Raw genomic sequence first — 15,167 nt, forward strand, 5'->3', positions numbered from 1 at the left:
TCAGAGCTGTTGTACATAGGGTCGCTATGAGTTGTAGGCATCTCAACGGCACATAACAACCACCACCTTTGAGTTGGCCGTATATCTTCCTTCTTACCACTAAGCCACCAGTGCTCCCTAAGGGCTCCTTAGAGCTACTGTTTTAAAAAGCCAAGTAAAACAAGACACCAAAACTCAATGCCATTGACTTGGGTCCTACTCAATTATTGCATTAGTATTCTTTCACCTATATGAGATAAACATCTAGAAACCAAGGGTGGTTGCTCAGAAGAAATGGGATAGGATGAAAAGAAGAGGGGGTCTGCTGGTGATACATTGGTAACAGTTCAACAGTCATGGGATACTTCAGAAAATCTCATCTACCTCATAACCCTCCGGTCAGAACCAACTCCTGGCTGGCCCTCCAGTGGGCTTTCTAAGCCTATCCATCACACAGAAGGAGATTGTCCTTCTTTCTCTCATGAAACTTCAGGTAGATTTGAACTGTAAGAAAGGCACTGCCTTTGGGGTTAGCAAGACAACACCCTACAGACTAGGCCACCAGAGTTCTAAGTTGGAAAAAGAAAGAGAAAATGATTGTATAACCTGAAGAATGCATTTGGTGTCACTGATGAATACTTATAGAAATTGATGAAAAATGTTATCTGTTGTGTGTGTATTACAATTACATATGTTACTGCCTCTGTATTATAATTATACACATGTTGTTGTTGTTGTTGTTTACCACTGAGTTGGAACTGACCCATCGCTGATCCTCTGCAGGTTTTCAGAGGCAGTTAATTGCACGGAAGGAGACTGTCCATCCTTCTCCCATGAAGCACCTGGTAGCTTCAAACCATGTGCCTTAGGGATTGCAATGCAGCTTCTTGCCAGTAGGCCACCAGAACTCCCTTAATTATACACAAATGCACATATATATTTTGATGTTGTTGTTCTTTCAAAGTCAAAGCGAAAAAAACTCACTGCCATAGAATCTATTTCAATTCACAGCTTCACTCTATCAGGTTTCCAAGACTGTAATCTTGTCCGGAGCAGATTGCTTGGTTTTCTCTGAAACAGCCACTGGTGGTTTCAAGTCACTGGAGACTCAAGACCTCTGGGTTAGTGCACAAGCTATGGGCTAATTTCTAAGTTGTTTAGAACAGAAACCTGGCTTGTCAAGACTCTGCCTTGGCTCGCTGTGGTTGCTGTCATATAAAGTGCACTGGAGAGTGTTTGTTCAGCATCCACTCTCAGTTTTTCCCTAAATGGTTTTATTTTCCCATAAGGAAAAGTGATGGCTTTTACCAAAAATGATGGATGACATCTGGATTCTTAAGAAATCCTAGAGATCTGGGGTGCAGAGCCACGCACACAGAGGGCTTGCCCTTCCTTGCTCGCTCCGAGCCCCGAGCCCATGCCACACGGGGTGCTGGAGCTGGGACTGCAGCCCTGAGAACCACGCGGCTGGAAGGGAAAGAAGCCTTGACACTCTCATTTTCTGCTAAAACACAAGGAATGGTTCCCCCTGTCCCCTGGAGTGTTAGCAAACTCCAAGGACAGCGCTTTGGGGGCCCCTCATTTGCCTTTCCTTTCTGAGGCACAAGTGGCCAATTCTGAAAGCAATTGAGTTGTGCTTGAAAAATGTCAAGTGCATTTGGAAACTACACATTTTTGCTGACGCCTGGAGTCCTGAGCAGAGCCACTTCCATGACCGACCGCTGGGCAGAAGTTCACTTGGGGCATCACAGATGATTCATGGGAGCGCACTGAGCAGACTCCTGAGGGGGAAAGCTGTCTTACTGGCTGGATCAGGGGGATGTCAGGAGACGTCCTCTAAGCTTTTTGATCCATCTGGTGACCATCTGGCTAGACTTTTACCTGTGGGTCAGGCTTCATCTTATTTATTTAGTTATTTCTCCTTTTTTTCTGCATTATGGGATTGAAAAACAAAACCTACAATTCTTTTTCAACTTGCTATTATGAAAATGTTCCAACATAAAGAAAAGTTGGAAGATGACTTGAACATAATGATAACCATCTTCTTTCAACAATTGCTATCATTTTGCTGGATTTGCCTTATCTAGCTATCTAACTCGAGACACGAAGATAGCTCCCCCCCCCTGCATCAATTGAAAAGAAGTTGAAAGGTCACATTCAAAGTTATACACACACACACATGCGCACGCACACACGTATACATATATTTAACTGGGCTGCTCCATGGAGACAAGGATTCTGAAGCTTCATCTGACATACTTTGGACATGTTGCAAGGAGGTACCAGTCCTTGGAGAGGGACTTCATACTTGGGGGTGGAGGGACGGTGCAAGAAAGGAAGACCCTCTATGAAGTGGATTGATTCAGTGATGGGTAATGGGGGTGGGTGTGTTGGAGACAGTGTGATTGGCACAGAACAGAGCAGGGTTTAGGGCTGTTGAACATAGGGTCGCTATGAGTCACAGGTGACTCAATGTCACATAACAACAAAAATGAGAGAGAGAGAGAAGAGAGAAGAGAGAAGAGAGGAGAGAGAGAGCGTGCGCCTAAGCATCTGGTCTGGTGACCTAGTGGTAAGAAACTATGCTGCAGTCCAAAGGCATGGGGTTCCACTCCACCAGCCAGCTGCCCAGCTGCTCCTTGGGAAAAGGATGAGCAATCTCCTCCTATTCTGTTTACTGCCTCTGAATACCTGCTGGAGGGTCAGCTAGGGATCAGAGCTGTTGTTGTGTACTGTTGAGTCAGAATCAACCCATAGCTGACCCTCCAGCAGGTTTTCAGAGGCAGTTATCACATGGGAGGAGATTGCCCATCCTCCTGCAGAGCAGGAGATACTAAAATTTTAGATACAATACTGATTTTAGATACTAAAATCAGTTGCACTTAAATTGTCTCCAATGCTTAGAGATCCTATGTGTGTCAGCGTAGAACTGTGCTCTGCCAGATTTTTAGTGACTGAATGTTTGGAAGTAGATTGCAGACCTTTCTCCTGAATGCCTCTGGGTGGATTCAACCTTGCAACCTTTGATTTATCAGCAAACAATGCTAACCATTTACACCATCAAGGGGCTCCAGTGCTACTATAAGTAAAAAAGTCAAAGTCATTGCTGTCAAGTTGAGCTGTAGATTTCTAGCTGACACTTGTTGGTGTTTCCCGTGGCTGTAAGTCGCATGGGAGGAGAGTGTCCATCCTTCTCCCACTGAGCTGCTGGTGGATCCAATTTGTCAGAGAGACATTGCCTTTTAGATAGCAACACAGCTCCCTATCAACTCCACCACCACAGCTCTCTGAGTGATACTAAAGTGAGTATTGGACGCAACCCAAATGAAGACCAATTCTTTTCAGATGTCTCTTTTCCCCCACTTATTTGCTGAATTTAATCTTCTGGAGATTAGTAACACCAGGGCACAGCTATTTTGTGGAAGAAGCATATTTCTACCTGTCTTAGCTATTTTTATTTAGTAAGTTTAAGCATCAGAAACTCAAAGAAGGAACACAATAACTAAATGAGCTCCATTTAAGGGACACAAGAACTAAATGAGCTCCATTTAGCTGTCATCGTCACTGATACCAGGCTGCCAATGTGTGGCCTACGAGATATAGCCTACAAAGTCTAAAGCTGTGCCAAAAAAAGCATGCAAATTGTTTTCACCGCGGATAGATAGGACCTTGACCGTAAATATAGAAACTTGCCTGTTTGTACACATACAAACTTGTAAATCTATTAGGAAAGCAGTAGTCTCAATGACCAAAAAAGCCCTATTTTAACAATGAAATGTGTTAACACTATTGTTCCATGAGCATTATTTTGGCTATAGAAGAGGCTGCAGGTTGTTACTTTTACATTTCTTTAGTGCCCATTATTGCCAAGCTACAGGTGCTGTTGGGTCACCTCTGACTCATATGCTCCAATGAACAACAGAACGAAACCCTGTCTGATCCTGCAACATTCTCCTAATTTCTGCTCTTCCAAAACCTATGTTTGCAGTCAATGTGCAATAAAAATGTTCATACATGTATATGTGTGGTTGTGGTTGTTATGGGCCATCAAGTCACCTGCAACTCATAGCAACCCCATATACTATAGTTTCAGACACACTTACCTTCATTACCCCATTTACTGTGTCAATCCCTTTCATCCAGGGGTTTCCTTTCCTGCACTGTCCCTCCACCGTTCCAAGCATGATTTCCTTCTCCAAGGACTGGTACCTCCATGAACAAAATATGGGAGATGGAGCTTCAAAATCCTTGCCTTAAAGGAGCAATTTGGTTTTACCTTCTCAAGGACAGAACTGTTTGTTATCTTGGCAGTCTATAGTATGTTCAATACTCTTTCCTCTAGCACCACAACTCAAAGGCATACATTCTTCTTCTGTCATCTTTAGTCATTGTCCAGCTCTCTGATGCACAGCAAATAATTGCAAAATCCATGGCCTGAATCAGGTGCACCTTGGTCTCTAGAGTGTCATCATTGCTCTTAAGCACTTTGGAAAAATCCCCTGGCAGCAGATTTTCCTAATGCAGTTAGTCTTTTGATTTTCTTATTGCTGGTGCCAAGAGTGTTGATTGTGGAGCCAAGCAATCTGAAATTATTAACTCAATCTCTTCTCCATCTATCCTGGTGCTGCGGATACACACATACATATACAATTATTGAAAGTAAAGCAGATTCAATAAGCTAGAGAGTGAGCTGAGAAAGAGGTGCTGTATCAGCTATAGATCTAAGGAAGACTTTTGTGAGAGAGTAATGTGGGAACAGAGTTGAATGATGTAAACAAACAAGCCATACAGTTATTCTAGACGGAAGGAATAGCAAGTGCAAAGGCTCTGAGGCAGGAAAGTGATAAAGAAAAAAATGACATGACAAAGTAATAGATGGGATGCAATGAGAGAATAAGAGTATTAGATGTAGATGGACTGGGGCCAGATCATGCAGGGTAGTGCAGGCCATGGGGTGGATTCTTGTTTTGTTCAAAGCTTTACGTAAAGGTTCAAGAGATATGGAGTTAATTAGAAGGTGAGTGACATGATCTAACGTCATTTTCAGAAGAAAATATGTTAGGTAGACTGAATTGTCAAGGGAAAAATTCTAGGATCTACTATAATGAGATATAATAATCGAATTTTTCTATTTTTCTTTTAAGCATATGAGTGCATTAAATGAGTATATTAAAATTAACCTTAAAGCCAATTAAGCTTTTTAATCATCTTGTGATTTCTTTCAATTTACTGAAACATTGCTGTTTTCCATATTTATTTATACAATCTACAGATATGACTGACAGCAGACGTTGGCCTAGGCTCTAAAGATACCAAGAGTTACAGGTAGCGTTATCAAGTATTGAGGTCACAGTCTGCTTTGGGGCGGACACATGTGTATGTGCACATGCATGTGCACATATACATGTGTGCAATATATTTTACAAAGTAATAAATAGACTCTTGAGTATACAAGGTAATTAATATTGGACTAGCTCCCTGAGGGTGTGTTTGGAAGGTGGCTGTAATGGAATGGGTGGAGAAACTATGAAAAGCCACTCAGGGAACATTTCCCAGCACTCAACAAAGACGTGATAACATGAACAGGCTTGTAAAGGAAAGTTGATATGTCTTTTGGTGTGGTTAAAGCATAGCGTAGCGTACATGGGAGTAGGGCAGAGCAAGGTTGGAAATGAGGATAGTAAGAATGTGTCCTAGGGAACTCGGTAGTCTAGTGGTAAGAAGCTGCCCTGTAATCCCAAAGGCCTGTGGTTCAAATCCACCAGCTACCCACTGGAGAAGGGTGGGCAATCCCCTCCCATGCAATTAACTGACTCTGAAAACCTGCTGGATAGTGAGCTATGGGTCAGTTCTGACTCAGAGGTACACAACAACAACAACAGGGGTGTGTGATAGACCTAAAGAACCTGCCCCACATTGATATTCAGATTTTCTCTTCTAAGCAGTGGAGGATCACTAGAGGTTTGTAAACCAAGGCATGATGGGAAGAAAAACGAAAACAAACAAAAAGGGAGGATTGTTAGGAGTGAGTTTCTGAGATACAATTGATTGGGTTCATTAACCTATTGAATGGGAGAAGGTTAAGGGGAAAGGAAGAGGCAGAAGTGACCACAGGTAATTGAAGATTATAGGAGTTTTGGAGTGTGTTTGGAAAGGGCAGGAAAATAAGGTCTTGCTGAAGACATACAATGTCCAAGCCATAAAAAGAATGGGAGTTTGGAGAGCAAGAGAGACATCTAGAAATGGAGACCAGCCGACGTCCAGTGCTAACTAAAACCATGGCAATAGTTGAAGAGTGGAAACTAGGTTTTGTGTGTTTCTGGCAGCCTTTCATTCTTGTTTCTGGCAGCCTTTCAGTCTTTCATTCTTGTTGTACAGAAGATCACTGTGAGTGAGAACTGACTCAATGACACCTAACAACAATGGTGCCTCCTTATCACGCTGTTATGTGCCTTTGTTTTAGTTTGGCTTGCTATTTTCACTACTCACTCCTGGTGAATGGCTCATGAGATAAATTTTAAGTCGCTAAAAATCATAACACAGAGTCTTCTGTCACCCTGACTTTCTGGTATACATATGTTCTAGCTTAATTATATGCAGTTGACTATTATTTCATAATCTGGAAACTCTTTTAGGTGTGTATTTGACATTTGTCAAGCTTAAATTGAAAAGACATCTTTCAGACTCCTTCTGTTGCTCTGAAGAATTAACAAAATCTACCCATAATGTAGAGTACTTACTGTAACTTTGATTAAGAGCTTTTCTTACGTGATACTATTCATAAGCAGATAGGAGGTGTATATGCTCTTATTAATCAGTTGTGCAGATGGGGAGGTAGAGGCTCTATCAAGAAGCATCAGATAACATAAGGGAGCTTACCTGTACAGAGATGGCATGTCAGGACTCCAATTCATGCCTGGCTTGTGATAAGGAATTGTGCTGCCAACACAAAGCACACAGTTCGAATCCACAAGGAGCTCTGCAGAAGAAAGATAGGCAATCTCCTCCCATGTGGTTTACTGCCTCTGAAAACCCCCAGAAATCGGTTCTGACTCAATGGTTTATAACAACTACAACAATATATTTCCAAAGACCTATTTTTAATACTACACTTAATCCTTTTCTATCTCAGCTCAACTCACTGCTCTCAAATCAATTCCAGCTCATATCTCCATCAGATTTCCAAGTTGTAAATAGTAATAGGAGGGGACTGTCCATCTTTCTCCCAAGTTTCCACTAGTGGATTCAAACCGCCAGAGACATGCATGCACCTTTTGGGTAGACAGCACAACTCACTACTGACTATGCTACCAGAGCTCCTAACTGACTCTTCAAAATAAAACTATTTAAATACAGGACATTTCAAAGAGAACTATTGGACAAGGAATACAAATTCTAAGTCATGAAATCAAACTTCTGGGCTTTATTCAGTTCATAGAAGATGCTTGTATTGTTTTGTTGCTGTAGTTTTAGATGCCCTCCAGTTGTTTTTCATTTATAGTGACCCTATGTATAACAGAATGAAACATTTCCCAGTCCCGTGCCATCCTCACAATTCATTTCTATATTTGAACCAATTGTTGTAACTACTACTGTGTAATCCATCTCATTGAGAGATTTCCTTCTTTTTTGCTGACTTTCTATTGTAACAAGCATGATGTCCTTCTCCAGAGACAGGTCACTCCTAATAACATGCCGAAAATACATGAGAAAAAGTTTCCCCCCTTCTTTATTCTAAGAAGTAGTCTGGCAGTACTTTAAAGACAGATGTGTTCATTCTTCTGGCAGTCCATGGTATATTCAATATTCTTCACCAACACCCTAATTGAAAGGGGCAGTGTAATATGAGTATGAATAGAGATTTTTAGAGCCAGGCAGACTGGAGTTTTAGCTCCATAAATCCTGCTTGCTAATTCTAAGCTTCACTTTTCTCATCTGTAAGGCAGGGGTAATAATAGTACCCACTTCATAAAGTTGACATTTTAGTTGCAAGTAAAACATTGAGCATTGTAATTGGCACAATGTAAATTATGGATAAATGTAGTCGTACTTACTGAAGGTCAGCACAGAAACACCTGCATAACATTTTTAAATTTTAGCATTGTAGCTGAGGAAAATCACACAGCAATGAGTGAATGCCATTCATTCATTCACTCCCACATTCATTCCTTCATTTAAGTCCTCCTATGCGTGAAGTTTTGAGCTGGGAGCTAGAAATGTAAAGATAAACAAGGGACAAAACAAGACACAGTTCCTTGTCTGTAGCATCTCAGACACTGAACTATACCTAATTCTTACCTTAAAATCCTCTAAAGAAGTGTTACACATTTCTTGAAGGTAAGTCATTTAAATAAGACATTTGAAGTCATAAATAGTACACATAAGAGAGACGACAATCTATAATCAGCAAAAGAATTGCTTATCTTTTGAGTGTCCATGGGCTAAGACTTTCCTGATCCCTATGGAAGGGTTTTGTCTTTTTAGGTGGTGTCAGTAGATCTCCATTACCCTGTTTTAGCCAATAACTGTGACCACCCTCGGGACCTTGTTCAGTCGGCAGGGCAAAGACATTTCCAAAGCAATAACCATGATCAGATGACCTATAGCGGTGGTCTCAGAAAAGAGAGCCAAAATGGGGTGATAGAAACAGCATCGGGATTATTTAAAGTAACACTGAAGAGTGCAAACATCTGTGATACACAGGCTTCTAGGTTTAAACCTTTAGACAATATTTGACTTCTCAAGCCTGATTTAATAACCAAAATTGAGATCTTAAAATACTTCTTAGTTTACTGATAGTTATGACAACATATTTCAAGATTTTCAATATAGTGGATATCTAATGTAGTGATGGTTCAGTGAGAGAATGCTTGCCGTCCATACTGAAGTCCCAGGTTTGATCTCCAGCCAGTCATCTCACGCACAGTAACCACACACACATCTGGCGAAGGTTTGCATGTATGTTGCTGTGATGTTTACCAGGTCACAGAGAAACTTAAAGACCAAGACAGACTAAAAAAGTTTAGTGGTAGCCTAAAAAAAAAAATCAACCAATGAGGAAACACTGTCTCACAACAGCAGCCAATCATAGGACAGTGCAGGACCAGGCAGTGTTTTTTTTTTTCCATGGGGTTGACAGCAGTTAACAATCAAGCACAATAATCTAAATTCCAAAATCAATCTCCATAATAGTCTATGTGTTTCCTACTGCCAAAGGGGCCCTTTAGAGTAGTGAGAAAAGATCTTCACACTGAAACCCACAGTGTCCCTTTTCAGCAGGAAGTAGCTAAGAGAATACGCCATCCCCTTTTCCTTATGAATCAGGGTGAAGTCTCTCTCAGGGAGGAGTGATAGGGAATGGCAAAGGACACACTGACAAAGGAGATTAATCAGAACTGACTTTGACAAGCACTGTGGCAATTGGACAATTAAAACAGACATTCAGATGGCGGGGAAGAACAAACTGGGGAGGAGGGTAGAGAGAATGGTGCAGCAATGAAGGAATGAAAACCCAAAATCCCTGTAAATGTTCATTAAAACTAATAAAATTTAATAATAAAAACAAACAAAAAAAAACAATCAAGCACAATAGTGCTTATCATCACCACCACCATCACCATTAGCGTTGTTACCATCTCTAAGTGATTTAAAAGAATCTGGTGTTCATATCTCCTGGGGTTAATTTGCAATGTTGTGTGAATGGGGGGGGCGGGAATCTTGACATACATATGAAAGTATAAAGCTATATAAATTTAAGAAATAATTTATGTCATCAAGTGTAACATCTGCCCCTTCATCTTAGATGGTGTGGATTATATTGAAACAAAACTGGTTTTATGGAATTATTTTATTATTATTTTATGGAATTTATTCCAATTATGGCAATAGAAGTGGTTTCATTATCTATATGACATTCCTTAAGGCAATCACCAGGCCTTTCTTATGAGGTATCTCTGAGTGAATTTGAACTGCTAACCTTTTCATTTAAATAGACTTAAATACTTAACTGTATCACTCAGGAAGCCCTAACTCACTAACTGCTGTCTAGTGGATTCTGACTCAGTAAGCCTGTAGGACAGGGCACATCTGGTCCATTGAATTTGCAAGGCTCTAAATCTTTAAGGGGAAAGAGACTCATCTTTCTCCCACAGAGCGGCTGGTGAGTTGATTCTACGACCTATCATTTAGCAGCCCAATGGGTAAACTACAGAGCCACCAGGAAGCCCTAGGACTGTGCTAAAAAAAACACATGACAAAACCTGTTGCCTTCAAGTAGATTCCAATTCATAGTGCTCAGTAGGATTGAGGTCCATACGTTTTTGATAGTTTTAATCGTAGAGAAGTAGAGCAGCAGGGTTTTGGATTCAGACTTCCCACCTTGTGTTAATAGTTGAATGCTGATAGTGTCACCCAGCGACTCCTAGGACTACATTGTCGGGAGCCATGGAGCAATTTACAACACTGTGTGACTGATGGAATAGAACTGCCCTCTAAAGTCTCCTTGGATGTGACCTTTAGAGCAGCACATGCATGTCTTTCTCCCATGGAGACCCTGGGTGGGTCCAAACTACCAACCTTTGTTTGGTCTATCAGCTGAGTGCTTAACCATTGTTCCACGAGAATTTCTTAGGACCAGTCCTTGGAGACGGACATTATACTTGGAAGGGTAGAGGCTCAGGGCTGGAGAGGAAGACCCTGGATGAGAAGAATTGACACAATGACTGTAGCAAAGGGGTCAGTCTGAGATGGTGAGATTGGCTCAGGTTAGGACAGCGTTCAGAGCCATTGTTCATGGCTTTGCTATGAGTTGTAGTTGACTCAATGGCACACAACAACAGCTTAATTGAAAACAAACTTAAAAAATTAAAACAAAACAAAACAAAAAACCACAACACCAAAACACTGCCATCAAGTTAGTTACTATTCACAACCCTATAGGCAGAGTCGAAACTACCCTGTGGAGTTTCCAAGACTGGACTCTCTCTGGAGGCAAACTGCCATATATTTCTCCTGCAAAGCAGCTCATGGGTTTGACTGCACCTGCTAGCCTTTTTGGTTAAGAGGCAAATGCTTTAACCACCGCGGGCCAGGAGGACTTGATAAGGAATATCTCAAGGCGAGTGTGAAAATTCCTCATGAGACATTCCTCCTTGGCCAGGATAAGCACCCTGACCCTGTCCCTTCTCCTCCTCCGCAGGCACTTCCTCTTCAAGACCTCCTCGGGGAGCACACCCCTGTTCAGCAGCTCTTCTCCTGGCTACCCCCTGACCTCAGGAACGGTTTACACACCACCGCCCCGCCTCCTGCCCAGGAACACCTTCTCCAGGAAGGCCTTCAAGCTGAAGAAACCCTCCAAATACTGCAGCTGGAAATGTGCCGCCCTGTCGGCCATCGCCGCGGCCCTCCTCCTGGCTATCCTGTTGGCATATTTCATAGGTAAGTCAGGGCGACCTGCTCGCGGACCCAGCTGGTGAGAAGGTGGGGCAGGGAACGGACATGCGAATGTCGAGGCCCTCTGCTGTTTGTACAATTTGCTTCTTGGCTCCTGAAAGAAGTAATAATGAGTGATGGATGGGAGTGATTTTTTTCCTCCTGAAATCCATTTAAATCTGATGAGTTTCTCCTTCAGGATTCTAAATGACATTTATCAGAACTGAAATTAAGCATCCTTTACTGGATCCGTTCTTGGAGAGGAGCTGAGAATTGTTGTGCCTGCAATCCATCTCTCACTCCCAAAGTAGCCTTCTGCTCGCCTCCATCCCTGCATTTCAGCCCATGTGTGTGCTCCAGAAGCTGTGCAGCATAGCTTAACTTTAGCCAGAAACCAAATAGGAGGAGAGGGATCAGCATGCTTGGGAACATCTTGATTCGAAGAAAAGCCAAGTAGCTAGCTTATTTTTGGAGCCGTGTAACAGAAGCACGGCAGGATTGAGGGGCTAGGGTGTGCAACCTAGTCTTTGTGAGAATCAAATCACCCAGTTATAATTGAATTTGCCCAAATCTTTCCTTTTCCCTTTAGCCTCAACTTACACCTCACCACACACTCCTAAATCAGAATCCTCCCCTGCCAGCTGTGTCCCTGATGACTCGGGATATGACTTAGGGAAGCAGTGTAGAGAAGGTAGTTGCAGTACCTTGCTTCCTGTGCCAAGGATGTTGGTTTGCACCCATGCGGCATAGCCATGTAACATGACAAGCACCAGATGCTGAGAGCTCAGGGGCAGGCTGCCATGAACTGGGCTGGCCACAGACCCCATTTGCAACTCCTGGCTTTGACAAAGTGCCCCAGGCCCACTGCTCTATCAATAGCAGACCTTCTGGCCCGGGAAAAGGCCAGGCTGTGGTGAGGTTTGTTAAAGTTTATTTGAAACACTTGATGGTTCTGGCTTGGCCTCAGAGTGGTAGTGTAGTTGTGCCAGTTGACAACATCAACCCCTAAAACACGGACAAAAAGAGGTCAACTGCAAAACAGTTCCACCCTTACAGTTCCTCCCATTTCAAAGAGGAAAAATACAAGGCACTCTGATCATGCTAGTTTCCCCCTTACTTGACAAACACCGACTGCTTCCACCACTTTACCTTCAGTTAGCTTAATCAGCATGATATTTCTTCCTGGAGAAGCTGGTGAAGCACCTCCAAATCTCTCTACCTGAGCTAGCCTGATGGCAGCGGACTGTGCACCCCTAGAGATCTGGGTCCCCGCCCAAAGCAGACATGATGAGCCAGCAGCTGACATGAATTTTCCACTCTCTTCCATAATTTAAGTTTAATGTGGGAACATGAGCTTTTCTATTCCTCACCAGCTCCATTTCCCAGGAATGCCCTCCAAAATCATGAAAATTGACACTCCTCGGAAAGACACCTTGTTTCTTTGACTGGGACTTTGCCAAAGGCCTTTGTACTATCAACCCCAGTTCTACATAACCCACCCCACTGCCTTGGAGTCAATTATGACTCAGGTAACTCTCCATCAGTTTCCCAGGCTGTAAATCTTAACAAGATGAGATTGCCTCATCTTTGTCCCTCAAAGTGACTGATGGGTTCAAACTACTGATCATTTGGTATGTGGATTGATACATAACCCAACTGACATATGCCAGTAACACTTAGCTAGGACTCCTTTGCCTCTCCATCTTAACCTTGATATTGAAATCATGCCAGCTTCTCACTAAGCCCTTGGTGAATGGAGAAGTCATGGATTGGCTTGAGAGAACCAGGTTAAGGACACCTGTGGCACCTCTCAGTGACTTGAGTGGATGCTTGTGTTGTCAGAGGTAGTTTTGCATGATTCCTCAAGTAGCTGTGCAGGAGCTCGGTGGAAATAAATTGAATGTGCCTTCAGGGTCTTTGCATGATTTGGCTTTGTGTCAAAAACTTCACAAAGGATCCATGTGCTCACTTCTCAGGTTTAATTTTCCAATGGGCTGCTGGGCACCGTAGGGAGTCCAGACATAGCAATTGAGGCACTACCTGCCTCTGCCAATGGTGTCCCCAGTGAGCCTCCAACTCCACTTGCCGGGGAGAGATAGATGGTTACTGCCTGATTTATTGAACTTGATAGTTAAAATATAATAGCTTTCTGGAAGGGCGATCGTATAAATGGGCAACTTGTATAGTGAGAGTTTAATGTTTTAATCGGGTGTGTAACTTGTAAATGATGGATTAGGAAACATATTTATCCTCAGTCTGGAGGCTACTGGAAGCTGGACCTGAGCATCTTAAAATGGTTTATTAGTTTATAATCCATCATTTCCTATTATGTATGCTTTAGGTAAGATTATGCCATGACCCTGGAGTATTGAAGAATAGGTTATGACTCAAAATGAGTGATGTAACGGGCCAATTTCCTCAGCAGAAATAGTAGAGAGCATGGAGCCATAGAGCTGCTGTGAGCTCCTCACCAGAGACGGCCCTGAGGTCGGGAAGACTAGTGAGAGGTCAAGGTCTCATGTTCTCACGTGCTGACCTCTGTGTGAGTGTCTCCTTTCTCTTCTCTGCAGCAAAGTCGTTTGCCTTCTGGGCCTTGGTTTCCTAAGTACAAAATGGGGCCACGCTGGTTATTTACGTGCGGAAACTCTGAAGTATGGCAAGGATTAATTAATGTGTATAAATCACTTTGAAGATGAAAAGCAGTATATTATTAATTACGGAGCTGCAGGGGCATAAATAGTACATTGCAAACACAGAGCGAAGTGTTGCTGGGAGCAAGGAGGGAGTGTACCTACCTAGAAAACAAGCTGTTAGGGAAGGACAGAAGGGCAACAGGAAACTCGCTGCCCTCCTGTTAAGGAAAAGGTGGCTTTGAAAATCTGAGCTTGTTTTGGTTCTCACACATGACTCCTCTGTTGCATGAAGCACAACAGGTCCTAAAATTGAAGCATTAGTCCATGGACTTTTGTGAACAAACCTTGGGGTCAAGCCTTCCAGGCACTGTGACAAACAGGTCAAATTCTCTTCTTTGCATTTATGAACCCATGGAGAGAAAGCCTTCCAGAAATGAGCAATTTGGAATAGTTCAACCCATGGCAGTTCTCCCCCAGATCTGAGTGCGTGGGTAGGTGTCAAAGCAGAATGTTGCCAGCCCTGCAACACTCTGTGAGCCTTTACCCAGCTCGGTGCTCCCGGGATTGAGGTGTGAGATCTTTTATAATACTGTTCCTTCAGACCCTCCATGTGTCCTTGTCTCCCAGTGCAGGAGTCCCAGGTTTAAATGATGCTGAAAAGTGGCTCTTTCAGTCCACTAGGGGACCACTTAGTGCAGACTCAGCTCCAACCTAAATGGTGCCTAGAGAAACCTGTCTGAGAAGAATTTGCCTGTGGAATGAAGACAGCTCTTTTCCCAGGAAGTTGACTGGTTTCTTCCTAGGAGAATTCAAGCATGTCCAATGCCTACACATCAGACATCTCTCTATGCCCCTAATTTCACCAGTCATGTAACCTGTTATACTTCTTATAAAGCAAATACAGTAGCTTTTAAAAATCTACCTGTGGTGGTGAAGTTTTTAGTTGTTGCTGGGTCAGCTCTAACTTCTTATGGCTCCATATTTAACAAAATGACACACTGGCACCATCTTCCTGATTGTTGATAAATCCATTGATGCAGCCACTGTGGACTTCAAGTGCTCGTAACCTAGAGGGTTCATCTTGCCATACGATATTGAATAATGTCATGTTATGACATCATTTTC

The 15,167-nt window shown here is 42.7% G+C and overlaps 1 protein-coding gene across 2 annotated transcripts in view; it reads left to right on the forward strand.

The window, feature by feature from the left end:
- Positions 1 to 15,167, forward strand: part of TENM2 (teneurin transmembrane protein 2) — a 1,365,940-nt gene that overhangs the window by 969,785 nt on the left and 380,988 nt on the right. For both annotated transcript variants that reach the window (XM_006884325.1, XM_006884326.1), the window contains exon 5: positions 11,177 to 11,415. In XM_006884325.1, the coding sequence (XP_006884387.1) occupies positions 11,177 to 11,415 (239 nt within the window). The remainder of the gene's footprint in view (positions 1 to 11,176; positions 11,416 to 15,167) is intronic.

Source organism: Elephantulus edwardii, unplaced genomic scaffold, assembly GCF_000299155.1.
Source record: "Elephantulus edwardii isolate Elephantulus edwardi_28Jun2011 unplaced genomic scaffold, EleEdw1.0 scaffold00033, whole genome shotgun sequence".
Classification (NCBI taxonomy): Eukaryota; Metazoa; Chordata; class Mammalia; order Macroscelidea; family Macroscelididae; genus Elephantulus; species Elephantulus edwardii.